The sequence below is a fragment of the Hypanus sabinus genome, chromosome 11, assembly GCF_030144855.1.
Source record: "Hypanus sabinus isolate sHypSab1 chromosome 11, sHypSab1.hap1, whole genome shotgun sequence".
NCBI lineage: Eukaryota > Metazoa > Chordata > Chondrichthyes > Myliobatiformes > Dasyatidae > Hypanus > Hypanus sabinus.
The window spans coordinates 64,766,454-64,781,340 of record NC_082716.1 but is presented as its reverse complement, the minus strand read 5'-3'; the positions used below and the strand labels follow the sequence as shown (position 1 = coordinate 64,781,340).

Sequence of the window (14,887 nt, the reverse complement as noted above, 5' to 3'; positions counted from 1 at the left end):
TCAAATCACTGGAGGAACAGCTGTTGTTTTTATCAAACAATACTTATTAATCCTTTGCCTTTTGATAACCTAGCTGATGTGTAAACCTGCATGTTTCAAAATATTTGATTGTTACATATTTAGGTATTTTAGGGGATATCAGAATTATGATAGTGGATTACTCAGAATACTATAGCATGGGGCAGGCCATTTTGCCCACAATGTTGTGATCTTGAGACAATTTTATTCTAAATTTCCTCCTCCTTTGTATCATATATTCTAACATTCCCTTCATATTTGCATTTCAATCTAAAAACCTTTTAAACTCTATCAAACTGGCGTGCTTGTGCTACTACCACTGGGTAGTCTGTTCTAGACATCTGCCTCTCTTGGCTTAAAAAATAAAACTTAACTGCCTTTAAACTCACCATTCTAACTTCAGAAGCATGTTCTCAGTCTACCCAGTCTATGACTCTATCTGGTCTCCCCTTAGCCTCCGATGCTTTGGAGAAGACAACCTAAATTAATCCAATCTTTCCTCTCCTCTAGCTCATACCTTCTAATCCAGGTGGCATCCTGATAAACCTCTTCTGCACCCTTCGCTGTTTCCACATCCTTCTATAATGGGACGATTAGAGCTGCATACGATACTTTAAATATGGCCAAACTGAAGCTTTCTGTAGCTGCAGCATGGTTTTGTTACTCTTATACAACACACTTACCATTACAGTTTTGGCCCTTATCTAAGAAAAGATAAGTGGAGAGCGTCCAGAGGTGGTTCCAAGAATGACCCCGGGAATGAAAGGGTTAATATATGAGGAGTGTTTGATGGCTCTGGGCTTGTACTTGCTGGAGTTTAGAATAATGAGGGGGATCTCACTTGAACCTACCAATTATTGAAAGGCCTAGATAGAGTAGACACAGGGAGGATGTTTCCTATCGTGGGGGAATCTAGGACCGGGGGCAACACCGCAGAATAAAAGGGCATCCTTCTCGAACAGATGGGGAATTTCCTTAGCCAGAAGGTGATGAATCTGTGGAATTCATTGTCATTTTCAGCTGTGGGTGCCAAGTCATTGGGTATATTTAAAGCAGAGGTTGATAGGTTGTTAAATAGTAGGAGCATCAAAAGTTATGAGGTGAAGGCAGAAGATTGGGGTTGAGAGGGATAATAAATCAGCCATGATATAATGGTGGAGCAGACTCGATGGGCCAAATGGCCTATTTCTGCTATGTCTTATGGTCATATGCCTTCTTTACCAAATTATCCACTTGATACCAATTTTCAATAAATGCTGAACCTGAACCCCACAGTCCTTCTATACTTCAATGCTATTAAGGAACCTTTCATTTGGCCTCCTAAAGTGTTATACCTTCCACTCGACTGGATTAAACGCCGTCTGCCACTTTTCCTATATCTAACAGATCCACATCCTGCTCTATGCTTTAATAGTTCTTTCCACTATTGACAATTCCACCAATCTTGCCACCATCTGCAAACCTTTTAACCCACTTATATACATTTTTATTCAGATTATTCATGTATATTAAAGGTTCCAGCACCAATCCTCATGGACCACTACTGGTCACAGATCACCAACCAGAATAATAGCTTTCTACTCCTAGCCAATTCCAGATTAAAAATTAACAAATTACTTTGATCCCCATGCATCTTTATCTTCTGAATCAACCTACCATGAAGGTCCTTGTCAAATGCCTTACTAAAGTTCATGTAGATCATGTCGACTGCCATAACTTCATCATCCTCTTTTGTCACTGCCTCAAAAACTTCAATTACATTTGTAGGCATGACCTTCCCAACAAAAAGCGTTGCTTACTGTGCCTGTCCACCTTAATGCTTTCAGAAGACTCAGCACTACTCCACTCTGTTTTCATTATCCTCCAAATCCTTCACCTTGGTAAGTACTGACACAAAGTACTCTTTCAGATCAGGATCAGATTTATTATAACTGATGTATGTCGTGAAGTTTGTTGTTTTGTGGCAGTAGTACAATGAAAATACATTAAAAATTATGTTACAATAAAAGATATAAAATATAAGTGCAGAATAGTGAGGTTGTGTTCATAGGTTCACGGACCGTTCAAAAATATGATGATGGAGGGGTGAATCTGTTTCTGAAATGTTGAGTGTGTATCTCCAGGGTCCTTTACCTCTTCCCTGATGGTAATAATGAGAAGGGGGCATGTCTTCAATGGTGAAAGTCCTAAATGAAAAACACCTTCTTGAGGCATTGCCTTTCAAAGATGTCCTTGATTTTGGGAACGCTAGTTCCCATAATGGAATTAGCGGCGTTCACAACCCTCTGCAGCTTTTTCCAGTCTTTTGCATTGGCACCTCCATACCAGATGGTGAAGCAACCAGTCAAAATGCTATTCATATTACATCTGTAGAAAATTGCAAATCTTTGGTGACATATCAAATTTCCTCAAGCTTCTAATGAAATATAACCATTAGTATACCTTCATAATTGCATCAATATCTTGGGACCAGGATAGACCTTCATAGATATTGACACCCAGTAACTTGAAACTGCTCACCCCTCAATAAGAGCTAGTGTTTGTTCTTCCAGGTTTCCCTTACTGAAGTTGACAATCAATTCCTTGGTCATGCTGATGGTTGGTACAAGATTGTTGTTACAACACCATTCAACCTGCCCATTTTTTCACTCCTGTATACCTTCTTGTTTAGTACCTCACCCAGTTGCTCTGACTCTTGAGAACAAATTCCCTTCCTTATCTTTGAGTGGACTGACCCTCTCCTTTAGTTATCCTTTTCTTTCTTGTGTATAAAATGTCTTGGGATTCTCCATCTTGCTTGCCAAGGACATTATGTGGCCACATTTAGCCTTGATCACCTGCTTGGGCACTTTCATCTTATCTTTATATTCTATAAGGGGGCAGTCTGATTTTGGCTTCCAAAACCTTACATATGCTTCCTTTCTCTTGACTAAATTTTGGAACTGTGGGCTTGTCCCAGGTTGTCTGAATTCTGATCTGGTTTTTTTAAACAGCTCCCACATGTCGGATGTGGACTTGTTCGCCAGCAGATGCTCCCAATCAACATTTTTTGGCTCCTCTCTTATCCTGTCATCCTCAGCTCCTTACTGTACTCCCTATACACATGACTGTGTGGTCAGGTTCTGCTGATGATACCACCATATGGGACTATATTTCATATAATGATGATCTGAGGTACAGAGAGGAGATAGGGAGCTTAGTGGCAAGGTGCCATGGCAACAATCTTGCCCTCAATGTCAGCAAACAGGAAAAAACAGTTGGCCGTTGACTTCAGGAAGAAGGAATGCATAGGTTTCTGTTTACATCAACAATGGTGATGTTGAGAGGGTTGAGAGTTTCAAATTCCTAGGAATTTGCCATGATTGAACCACACCAATTTTTATCGATGCACTTTAGAAAGTATCCTATCTGGACAGAGTTGTGGCACAGCTGAACACATCACAAAAAACAGCCTCCCCTCCATTGACTCTGTCTACACTTCTGCCTACCATGTAATCTACCTGTACTACACTTGCTGTCGTTTAATTCTGCTCTCTGTTATTGTTTTACCTTGTACCGCCTCATTGTAATGAATTGATTTATATGGATGGTATGCAAAACAAATTTTTCTTAGTATCTTGGTACATGTGACAATATAAACCAATTTACCAGAAGGCGGTCTAGTATTCCACCCTGTATAGACATTATATAGATTCAGGAAACTTTCCTGAACACACTTGACAAATACCACCCATCCAATTCCTTAACACTCTGGGTAACCAAATTTATACAATGAAATATTAAATCTCCTCCTAATACTCTATCATGCTTACAAGTATGAGCAATTTATCTGCTTCTCAAGTTTCCACTGACTGGGGGTGAGGAGTCTATAATACAGTCTCTTTCTGTTCCCTACCCATTTTGCCTCCCTGAATGATCCCCCAAGAATGCTTCATGCTCTAATAGTACTGAAGTTAAAGTCCCCACTATGAAAATTCATGTTGTTTCTACACTTTTCCAAATTCAGTCTAAATATCTGTTCCTACACCTCTCTGTGGCTATTGGGGAGGGTGGGTTATGGTGGTGCTGTACTATAATTCCATCAGTGTACTTGCATCTTCCTTTATTTTGAGCTTCAGTCAAATTACATCTGTGGGTGTAATTTAGTGTAATCTCTCTAGGGTCTGAAATGAAGTTTTCCTTTATCAGTTGTGCAACTCTTCCACCTCTTTTACCTCCTCTATACATTATATTGTAAAATGTAATTTTATTACGTAAGTTCTGAAGGAATGCATTCCAGAGTAGATATAATGAAATTCCTACTCTTTATTTGTAGCAACAATGGAATTTCAATGTTGCTGTGTGTTTAAAAAAGAAGTTTTCATTCTTTGGATAGCGAAACAATTTCATGCCTTTGTGACTTAAGTTACCCACACCCTCAAATGAAAGTGGATCAGGCAAAAGGTATGCAGTATTGATGCATTTCATTTAAATGTTACAAAATAGGGCACTCCCCAAGTTACACATATACAGTTTCAAAAGGCAAGTAGCTAGTTGTTGTTGGTAGTAGAACTATGTGTTATTAACATATTCCTTTCCTTAGGTGTCTCCTGACATCTGCTGCAGATCATCTGATTTATACAATAGGAAGTCCATTCAATCTGATAAAGAAAGGAACTATTATTTATACACACTTATATGTGGCATTACTTCACATTCTCAAAAGGCACTATTTTCTGATCCCCACATCTCCCCTTTTGCTTGTGAGAGAACAATCACCCCAACACTGAACTATTCCACACACTATGAACTCTCATTCAGGTACTCCACAACCTATGTTTTTGATATTCATTATTAGTTTGTAATTTTTATTTCTTTTTGTATTTGCACAAGTTTGCATATTGGTTGTTTGTCCATCTTTGTGTCAGTTTTTCATTGATTCTGTTGTGTTCCTTTGTATTTACTGTGAATACCTGCAAGAAAATGAGTCTCTGGGTAGTATATGGTGACATATATGTACTTTAATAATAAATTTTACTTTGAACTTTGAAGTTGGAAGTTCAATTCAGATCATCAAAGTCGAAATTGCCTTGTTTGGAAGATGCAGGAAAACAGTTTATCTAATTGCCTCTGTTAGCAATCTGTGTTTCTTAGTACACAGGTGACAAGTCTTTCTTTGCTGGAGATGTGACTTATCCTTCAAGTTGGTGAGGATCATGCAGCTTGTTTGCTGCAACCAGGCTATGTAAAGTAATAGATTGCTGCTTTAGTAATTCAAAGAGACTTGGGTTCTCCGTCATAGAAGTCTCTAACTGCAGTGTTATGTTATTTCAGTTGAGCTAATAAGTTGAGTGAAGTGGTTAAGATAAACTGGGATCATTTGTGAAGTTGGCATCATAGACTGGGATGCATCCCATTCATTGTTCCTTCTAAGTTGTGTGAGTGCACATCTGCGCTGCAACCGGAATGTTCCTGCGCACATAGACTTTGTACCATGCAGCTGAAATGTTCTTAACCTTTAAACATTTAAAAGTGCTACACAGTTTTCAAGCCGTTTTTTAAAATTAAACTTGCCTACTCTGAGCAATGGTTGGTCCATGCGGCTGTAAAAATACTAAGAGGGAACGTTGATCCCAATGATTTTAGTCATGAGTAACCTACGTACATAATGAGTCACCTGCTTGGTTGTTTTGGAAAGCTTTAAGACCCTACGAACAAAAGGTATTATTGTGATGTGTACATTTGTCCCACCCAGAAACTGTTGCTAGATGAGAAACCATTCTGAAATTCATACATGTACTGCTATTGCCAACAATCAGGTTCTATGGAAATTTGTGAGCTCTATTCTCATTTTCCTATTGTTGACCAAAATGCTTGAACATATTCATAGTTGGTGTGAATAAGATGAATTTCAGCTCTATCTTAGAATTCAAGCACAGGTAATGAAAGATATCTTGAGCCTCAGCAAGGGAATGATAAATTATTAGTCCTGCCATTTTTCAAAAGAACAGCTCTATTTTCTTGATAGACTGGATACAAAATTTTGTGAGCTGGAGTTAAGAAACAAGGGAGTTATCCCATGTCATAGAGCACTACAGCACAGAAACTGGCCCTTTGGCCCATTTAGTCCCTGCCTACTTATTTTTCTGCCTGTTCCCATCTACCCAGATCTGGTCCATAGTCCTCCATACCCCTCTTATCTACGTGCCTATCCAACTTCTACTAAATGTTGCAATTCAGCCTTCATCCTCCATTTACACTGAAGCTTGTTCCACACTCACACAACCCTCGAAGTGAAGGAACTCCCCCCTCAGGTTCCTCTATTTCTCTTTTCACCCAACCTCAGGGGAATGAGCTTGCATGTATTTATCCTAACTATACCACTCATACTTTCGTATACCTCTAAGATCTTCCTCATTCTCCTATGCACCTGGAAATAAAGTCCTGTTTCAACCTTTCCCTATAACTCAGGTCCTCCAGTCTTGGCAATTGTCCTTGCAAATTCTCTCTGCACTCTTTCAAGCTTTTTGATATCTTTCCTGTAGGTGGGTGACCATGACTGCACACAATTTGGCCTCACCAATGTATTATACAACTTCAACATACCATTAAGGCATAGGAGCAGAATTGGGCTATTTGGTCCATCAAGTCTTCTCTGCCATTCTATCATGGATGTTTTATTATCCCTTTCAACTCCATTCTCCTGCCTTTACCCTGTAACCTTTGATGCCCTGTCCCATTAAGAACCTATCAACCTTTACTTACACAATGACTTGGCTTTCACAGCTGTCTGTGGCAATAAATTCCAACGATTCATTACCCTCTAGCTACAGAAATTCCTCCTCATCTTTGTTTTCAATGGGCGTCCCTCTATTCTGAGGCTGAGCCCTGTGGTCTTAGACTCCTCCATTATAGAAATCATCTTCCCCACATCCATTCTGTCTAAGCCTTTCAAAATTCAATAGGTTTCAATGAGATTTTTCCGATCTTCATATTCTTTCTAAATTCCAGCATACTATATCATGTTTTCTCCTGTATTCAACACTCTATGAAGGGCCAATGTGCCAAAAGCTCTCTTTACAACCCTGTTTACCAGTGACATCTCTTTCAAGGACTTGTGGATCTGTATTTCCAGATCCCTTTGTTCAACTGCACACCTCAATACCCTACTATTCTTTGTGCAAGCCCTAACCTGTTTTGTGCTGCCAAAGTACAATACCTCATACATAAATTCCATCAGCCATTTTTTAGCCCATTTTTCCAGCTGGTTCAGATCTCATTGTAAACTTTGATGGCCTTCCTCGCTGTTCACTATGGCCTCAATCCTGGTGACATCTGCAAATTACTGATTCATTGTACAACAATTATTATCTAAGTCATTAATATAGATGATAAGTAATAATGGACCCAGCAGCGATCCCTGTAGAATGCCACTAATCACAGGGCATGGGACAGAGAGGCAGCCATCTTCAACCACACTGTTATCTCCTGCTAAGCCAATGTTGAATTCAGTTTACTACTTCATCTTGAGTACTAAGTAACTTAAACTTCAAAGTAAATTTATTATTAAAGTGCATATACATCACCATATAAAACCCTCAGATTAATTTTCTTGTAGGCATTCACAGTAAATACAAGAAACACGGTAGAATCAATGAGAGACCACAACCAACAAGATGGACAAACCACCAAAGTACAATGCAACAAACTTTGCAAATAGAAAAAGAAAGAAAAAAAGAAATAATAATAAATAAGTAATAAATAATTAGAGCATGAGACTAAGAGTCCTTGAAAGTGAGCCCACAGATTGTAGGAACAGTTCGGTGATGGAGCAAATGAAGTTGTGAAGTTATCCCCTTGGTTCAAGAACCTGAGGCTGAGGAGTAATAACTGTTCCTGAACCTGGAGGTGTGAGACCTGTGGCTCCTGTACTTTCTTCCTGATGGCAGCAGTGAAAAAAAGAGCATGGCCTGGATGATGGATACTGCTTTCCTGTGACAGTGCCCCATGTAGGTTTGCTCAGTGGTGGGGAGGGCTTTTCCCATAATGGATTGGACTGTATCCACTTCTTTTTGCAGACATTGGTGTTTCCATACCAGGCCCTGATGCAACCAGTCAATATATTCTGCACAGTACACTAGAAGAAATTTGTCAAAATTTTAGATGACGTGCTGAATCTTCGCAGAATTCTGAGGAAGTAGAATTGCTGCTGAACTTTCTTCATAATGATACTTAAGTGCTGGACCCAGTACACCTTCACTGAAATGATTATACCGAGAAATTTTAAATTGTTGAGCCTCTCCACCTCTGATCAACCTGATGAGGGACCTCTAGTTTCCTCCTCTTGAATTAAATAATCAGCTCCTTGGTCTTGCTAGCATTGAGTGAGAGGTTGGTGTTGTGGCACCAATCAGCGAGATTTTCAATCTCCCTCTTTTATGCTGATTCATCAACACCTTTGATTCAGCCAGTGACAGTGGTGTCATCATCAAACTGAAATATGCCATTGGAGCTGTACTTAGCCTTGCAGTCGTAAGTGTAGAGTGAGTAGAGCAAGAGGCTAAGCACAGACCTGTGCTGCTGGTGATTGTTGAGGAGATGTTGCCAATTCAAAATGACAGGGGTCTGCAAGTGGGGAAATCAAGGACCCAGTTGCACAAGGAGATATTGAGGCCCAGGTCCTGAAGTTTATTGATTTGTCGTAGGGGAATGATAGTACTGAATGCCGAACTGTGGTCAGTAAGCATCCTGATGTATACATGTTCACTCTCCAGGTGTTCCGGGGTGGGTGTTAACCTGTTGTGGCAATAGGCAAATTGGAGTGAATCCAAGTCACGTCTCTCACACAGAAGTTGGTGTGTTTCATCACCAACCTCTCAAAGCACTGCATCACAGTGCTACTGAAAACTAGTCATTGAGTCAGGTTACTAATTTCTTCTTGGGAACCAGTGTAATTGAAGCTTGCCAAAGCAAGAGGTTAAAGATAACAGTGAACACTTCAGCCAGTTAACCAGCACAGGTCTTTATTGCTTAGCCTGGTACCCACTCTGGGCCTGGAATCATCCTCTTTAAGGATGCTCTCATGTCGGCCTTAGAGTCTGAAATCACAGGTCATCAGGGGGCTGGTGGGGGGTTGTGGGAGTTTGTGAAGATACCTCCATGCTTTGACGCTCAAAGCAAGCATAAAAGGCATTAAACTCCTCTGCGAAAGCTTGTCACCTCTGTCACTTGCTTTCATTTTGTTGGAGGTATTGCATTCAGGCCCATCCATAGCTGTTGCACATTCTTTAGTGATTCAAGTTTGTCCAGAATTGCCACTTCACCCATCTAGAGATTGTCCCTGGACATCTTGTATTTTACTTGGTCACCAGACCTGAATGCCACTGATTTGGCCCTCAGCAAATTGCGGGTCTCCTGGTTCTGGTTGGTGAAGATACTGAATGATTTTGCAGGAGGTACAGAAGCTTGAAGGCACACACTTAGCAATTCAGGAACAGCTTCTTCCCCTCTGACATCTGATCCCTAAATGGACATTGAATCATTGGACACTACCTCACTTTTTAAATATATATTATTTCTGTTTTTTGCATGATTTTTAGTCTATCCAATATTCAGTATGTATACAGTAATTGATCTATTTATTATTATTATTTTATTTTTTTCTTCTATATTATGTATTGTATTGCTGCTAAGTTAACACATTTCATGACATATGCCGGTGATAATAAACCTATTTCTGATTCTGATCTACTACTGTTTTTATAATGCATGTGACAACCATGGTGCATTCATTCTGATCTTGTACATGGCCCAATCAACCAACTCTAAGCAATCCCTCAGCTATCCTTCTGCCCCCCCCCCCCCCAAACCACTTCTTTGCTGTCCTTACTTCTGGAGCCTTGCTCTTTAGCCTTTACTTGTCTGCAGGTAGGATAACCAAGTAATCAGATTTCCCAAAGTGCAACTTAGGTATGGAATAGTAGGCATTCCTAATCATTGTGTAGCAGTGGTTGAGTGTGTTGGGACCCTAATGCTGCAGGTTATATGTTGATTATAATTGGACAGAAATTTCTTCAAACAGGCCTGAATGAAGCTCTTGACAATCATTTGAGTCATTGGGATGCGCTGTTTCTTGTACATTGATAGTGGCACTCAGTATCTTAAGTGCTTGGATAATGTCAGCCTTAGGCAGTATGTAAACTACGGTCAGGATCACTGAGGAAAACTAAGTTGAAAGGCTGACACTTAATCATTAGATGTTCCAGGTCAGGTGAGCAAGAGTGTGACAGCACCACTGCATCCGAGCACTGTAAAAGAGTGTTACTATAAAAGTATGTTACTTAAAGGGAAATGACAGGCTGTAGATTGCAGTGAGAGTAGTTCAGAAATATATTTTGAAGTTTTGTAAGCTGTCCACAATGCATTGCTATGTTTCACCAGTGCCATCTTACAAACCTTTCCATTTACACTTTAAGAACTGAAGACTGACTCCCATTTTTAATGACCTGAAACTAAACAAAACATATTAGTTGGAAGGTTCTGTTTGTAATCTTACAAGTGGCAGCTGCTTGTTTGGAAAATGGGTTTTGCAAAACATCAAGGGGCCCTTTGTCCAAGGACTGTGAATTTCCATCACAATTGCACGGACTAGAAGGGCCCAGATGGCCTGTTTCCGTGCCGTAATTGTTATTGTTATATGGTTAATTGAAAGACATAGATAGAGGGTCATAAACAGAGTGTTTCCAGTCATGGGAGAGTCTAGAACCAACATGCACAGCCTCAGAATAGAAGGACATTCCTTAAGAACAGAGATGAGGAGGAATTTCTTTTGCTAGCAGGTGGTGAATTTGTGGAATTCATTACTACAGATGGCAGTGGAGGCCAAGTCATTGGATATATTTAAAGCGGAGGTTGATGGATTATTGATTAGTGAGGATGTCAAAGGTGACAGAGAGAGTGGGGTTGAGATGGAAAATAAATCAGCCATGATCAAATGGTGGAGCAAACTCAATGGGCCAAATGGCCTAATTCTGTTCCTGTGTTATGATGGTCACCTTCTGGACTTTATCAAATGTTTTGCTAATATCTGTAGACAACACCCATTACCTTTCCTTCATCAACCTTCCTTGAAACCTCCTCAAAAAACTCTATAGAATTAGATGCGACATGCCACACACATCTGTTAACCTTCAGTCCTTCCGCACCTCACTCACTTGAGATGTTTTAAGTATCTCTATCAAGGCCTTCACAACCTCTGGGATAGCCTCTCACAAGATCTGAATGAACAGCTTGTCAGGCCCTCAGCACTTATTCACCCTAATTTACCTCAAATCAGCAAGCACCTCCTCGTCCATAGTCTGGATGTGGTCCATGATCTCATTATTCCTTTGCAGAGTATCTGTCTCCTGAGTAAAAACATTTTCAGAAAAATTATTGTAAGATTTCCTCTATCCCTTTCTGCTCCATGCATAATTGTTGACCTTGCTGATTTTCAGAAGGACGAATTTTATCCTTTGCTGTCCTTCTGTATGCACACACAACACACTCCTCTTTCTCCTTGTCTACCAATGCACAGCCTCTTTTAGCCCTCCTAGTTTCTGTATTAAATGTTCTCTTGCATTTCTCCACATGTGCTTCCTTTGATCCACATTGCCTATACCTGATAGGCATCACCTCCTCAACTAATTAAGCCTCAATATCCCTTGAAAACCAAGATTCCCTAAACCTTTTAGCCTTGCTTCTTATTCTAACATGTGATTCTGTACTCTCAATCTTTTCACTTTTGAAGGCCTCCCACTTACCAAGCATCTCTTTGCCAGAAACAGCCTACCCAAACTGTATCTGCTAGATCTCTTCAGATACCATCAACATTGGACTTTCTTTCAACCCAAGGACCAGTTCTATCCTTCTCCATAATTATCTTCAAATTAATGGAATAATGATCACTAGATCCAAAGTGCACTTCTGATGCCTGCTTTGTCTTGCCCCATTCCCTGAGAGGTGATTCAATATCACACCTTCTCTTGTTGGGGCCTTGATATATTAGGAAAACTTGCCTGAACAGTTAACAAACTCTATTCCATCCTGTCCTTTTACAAAATTTGGGTCTCATAGATGTGTGCAAAGTTAAATTTAACCCTTATTTTTGTTTTTACAACTGTCTGATCTCTACAAATTTAAATCTCACTGACTAATTTACACCCGTTAACATGGATGTCCTTTTCTTATTATTCAGTTCCAGCCATATTGCCCTGATAGATGAGCCCTTCAGTGTGTCCTATCTGAGCAGTGCTGTGACGCTTTCCCTGATGCGTTATGCCACCCTTCCCTCCATCTATCATGTTTTAAACAACAATACCCTGAAACTTTGAGCTGCCAGCCCTGCCTCTCCTGTAACCAAGTCTCAGTAATGGCTACAGCATCATAATTGCACGTGCTCTAAGTTTATCTGCCTTATCTACAATATTCCTTGCACTGAAATATCCTAAGACTCCTAGTTTTCAGCCAATCATGATAATCTTTTCACATTCAAGCATTGCCTTGTGCTTGAAGGTGGTGAGGTGATAAAGGGTTAGTATTCTAATTTACAAATATTGAGCCCTTTAACATTTAGTTAATGTGTAGAAAATTAAGGAGTTATTTTCCGTTAAGTGAGCTTATTTGGAAATATGTTTTGTTGAAAAGCATCTGTTGTAGAGGAGGGATAATTCACTGCTGTGCTACAATTTATGACCTCCAGTAAGATTTATTTCCTACTTAAATGAGATCACTTTGCCAGCTTTCTCCTCTTTCTGGTGTGCATAGCTCAAGCACTCACTGAGCTGCATAGACTGAAGACAGAAACAAGGTGAAGTCGGTCATTATGATTTTGCCTAATAGGCCATTTTCCAAATTGTAATATAATTCAATCATGAAAAGTTAAGATGAGCTCTAATTTTTCTGTATTATTTCATCCATATGCACAATGCATTTCTTCATACAGTACAGCAAAGTTTTGGAAATTCAGTGTATTTGAAAAGTATTGTAGCTTGTTCAACTACTTCACTCTGCAGCAAAAGCAACCCATTGCCTTTTTCCCTCAGGTGTACGTAACAGCAGAGAGTCGTTTTAACACATTGGCAGAGCTTGTTCATCACCATTCCACCGTGGCCGATGGGCTGGTCACAACCCTGCACTACCCTGCTCCAAAATGCAACAAGCCCACTGTTTACGGAGTTTCTCCCATACATGATAAATGGGAGATGGAACGCACTGATATCACGATGAAACACAAACTAGGCGGAGGGCAGTACGGGGAGGTATATGTTGGCGTCTGGAAGAAGTACAGTCTTACCGTAGCAGTTAAAACACTGAAGGTAAGTTAAAATTCTACTGTTAAACAGGCAAATAAGATTTTGCTATAACACTCACTTCGTCTATGAGATTAAATTGCAGTGGATCATGAGATTATTTAGAGATAGGGCACGGATCAGGTCTTTCTGGCCATTCGAACCACTCCATGCTGCAACCCCTGATTTAACCATAACCTAGTCACAGGACAATTTAAAGTGATCAATAAATTTGCTAGCATGTACGTCTTTGGTCTGTGGGAGGAAACCAGAACATCCAGAGAAAAGCCATGAGGAGGACATACAAACTCCTTACACAGGACATCAGGATTGTACTCTGAACTCCAACGTCCCGAGCTGTGGTAACATCACCCTAACCACTACCCTATTAAGACATAGCTCAAAAATGACCCGGCCCATCATTATCATGGGAGGGGTTACACAAAGTGAGAGAGAGATTTTGAGAGTGATTACTTGAGGTTTGGACATTAGCTACCAAAGGCATGAATATCAGTGATGGTGTGAGTAAATTCAAATGCTCAAGGCCAAAATCACAAGGTGTGTCTTGAGGATTTTAAGGCTGGAAGAGATTGCATTATACATAAATTGAAAGATTTGAAAGCATAACTGAGAATTTTTTTTTAATAGGCCAGCTCAAGTCAGAACTGGAGAAGTGAGAATGAGTCGGAGTAAGTGCAGTATGTTTAGAGTGATGTTTATGGAAAGTAGAATGAGGGAGACTGGCCATGCATGTAACAGAATAGTTGGCCCTAGAGATAATGTAAACATGTTTGCGCATTTAAACATTGAACAGGGCTGATCTCAAGGATGTACTGAGCAGGAAATATAAAATCTTGAAGAAGCATTGACCTGAGTTTCAAACTTCCTCAACAGAATTCATACATCTACTTGAAAAAATGATGTAATTGGTGGTTAGGGAATTGAGATTTTTACAGAAGCTGAAGATAATGGCATTGATTTTCTTAATATAAGAGCAAGTTTCTATTCTTAGCTGAGCTCAATTCTTTCAGGGGAAAAAGAGGAGAGGGTCATCTTTGCTTTCTGGGATGATTTTGGAAAGCCAAGCAGATTTGGCAGATGGAAGTAGGGGCCAATAATGCTTTATGAAGTCCAGCCAAATCTAATGTGTGTGAAACCAGTCATGTGGTGTTCATTTATGTTCAGCTAATGATCTTGCATGTTTTAATGAATAGCACACAGGCTGTCTTGTGTTAGTACAGTTATTACTAATATCAAAGTAGAATTTACAAGTACAGTCAAAGTACTATTTATTATCATATGCACAAATACACAAATCCTCAGGTGTAATTGAAGCTTATTTGCAGTAGCACCACAGGCACATAATATCATATGAACAGCATTCACAAGAAAATCATAAGTTAAACATAAAATGTACACAAACTTTAGAAACATTAGAACAAAAATAATAGTCCATTTTAGTACAAAGTTTCAAAGTGTTCATAGAATTACCAAAATGCAGAGATTAGGCTTGTGCAATTGGTTCAGGAGCCAAATGGTTGAAAGGAAGTATCTGTTCTTGA

At 39.7% G+C, this 14,887-nt stretch overlaps 1 protein-coding gene across 10 annotated transcripts in view; it reads left to right on the top strand.

The window, feature by feature from the left end:
* abl2 (c-abl oncogene 2, non-receptor tyrosine kinase) overlaps positions 1-14,887 on the top strand; it is a 153,873-nt gene that overhangs the window by 126,018 nt on the left and 12,968 nt on the right. For all 10 annotated transcript variants that reach the window (XM_059984532.1, XM_059984529.1, XM_059984531.1 and 7 more), the window contains exon 6: positions 13,080-13,352. In XM_059984532.1, the coding sequence (XP_059840515.1) occupies positions 13,080-13,352 (273 nt within the window). The remainder of the gene's footprint in view (positions 1-13,079; positions 13,353-14,887) is intronic.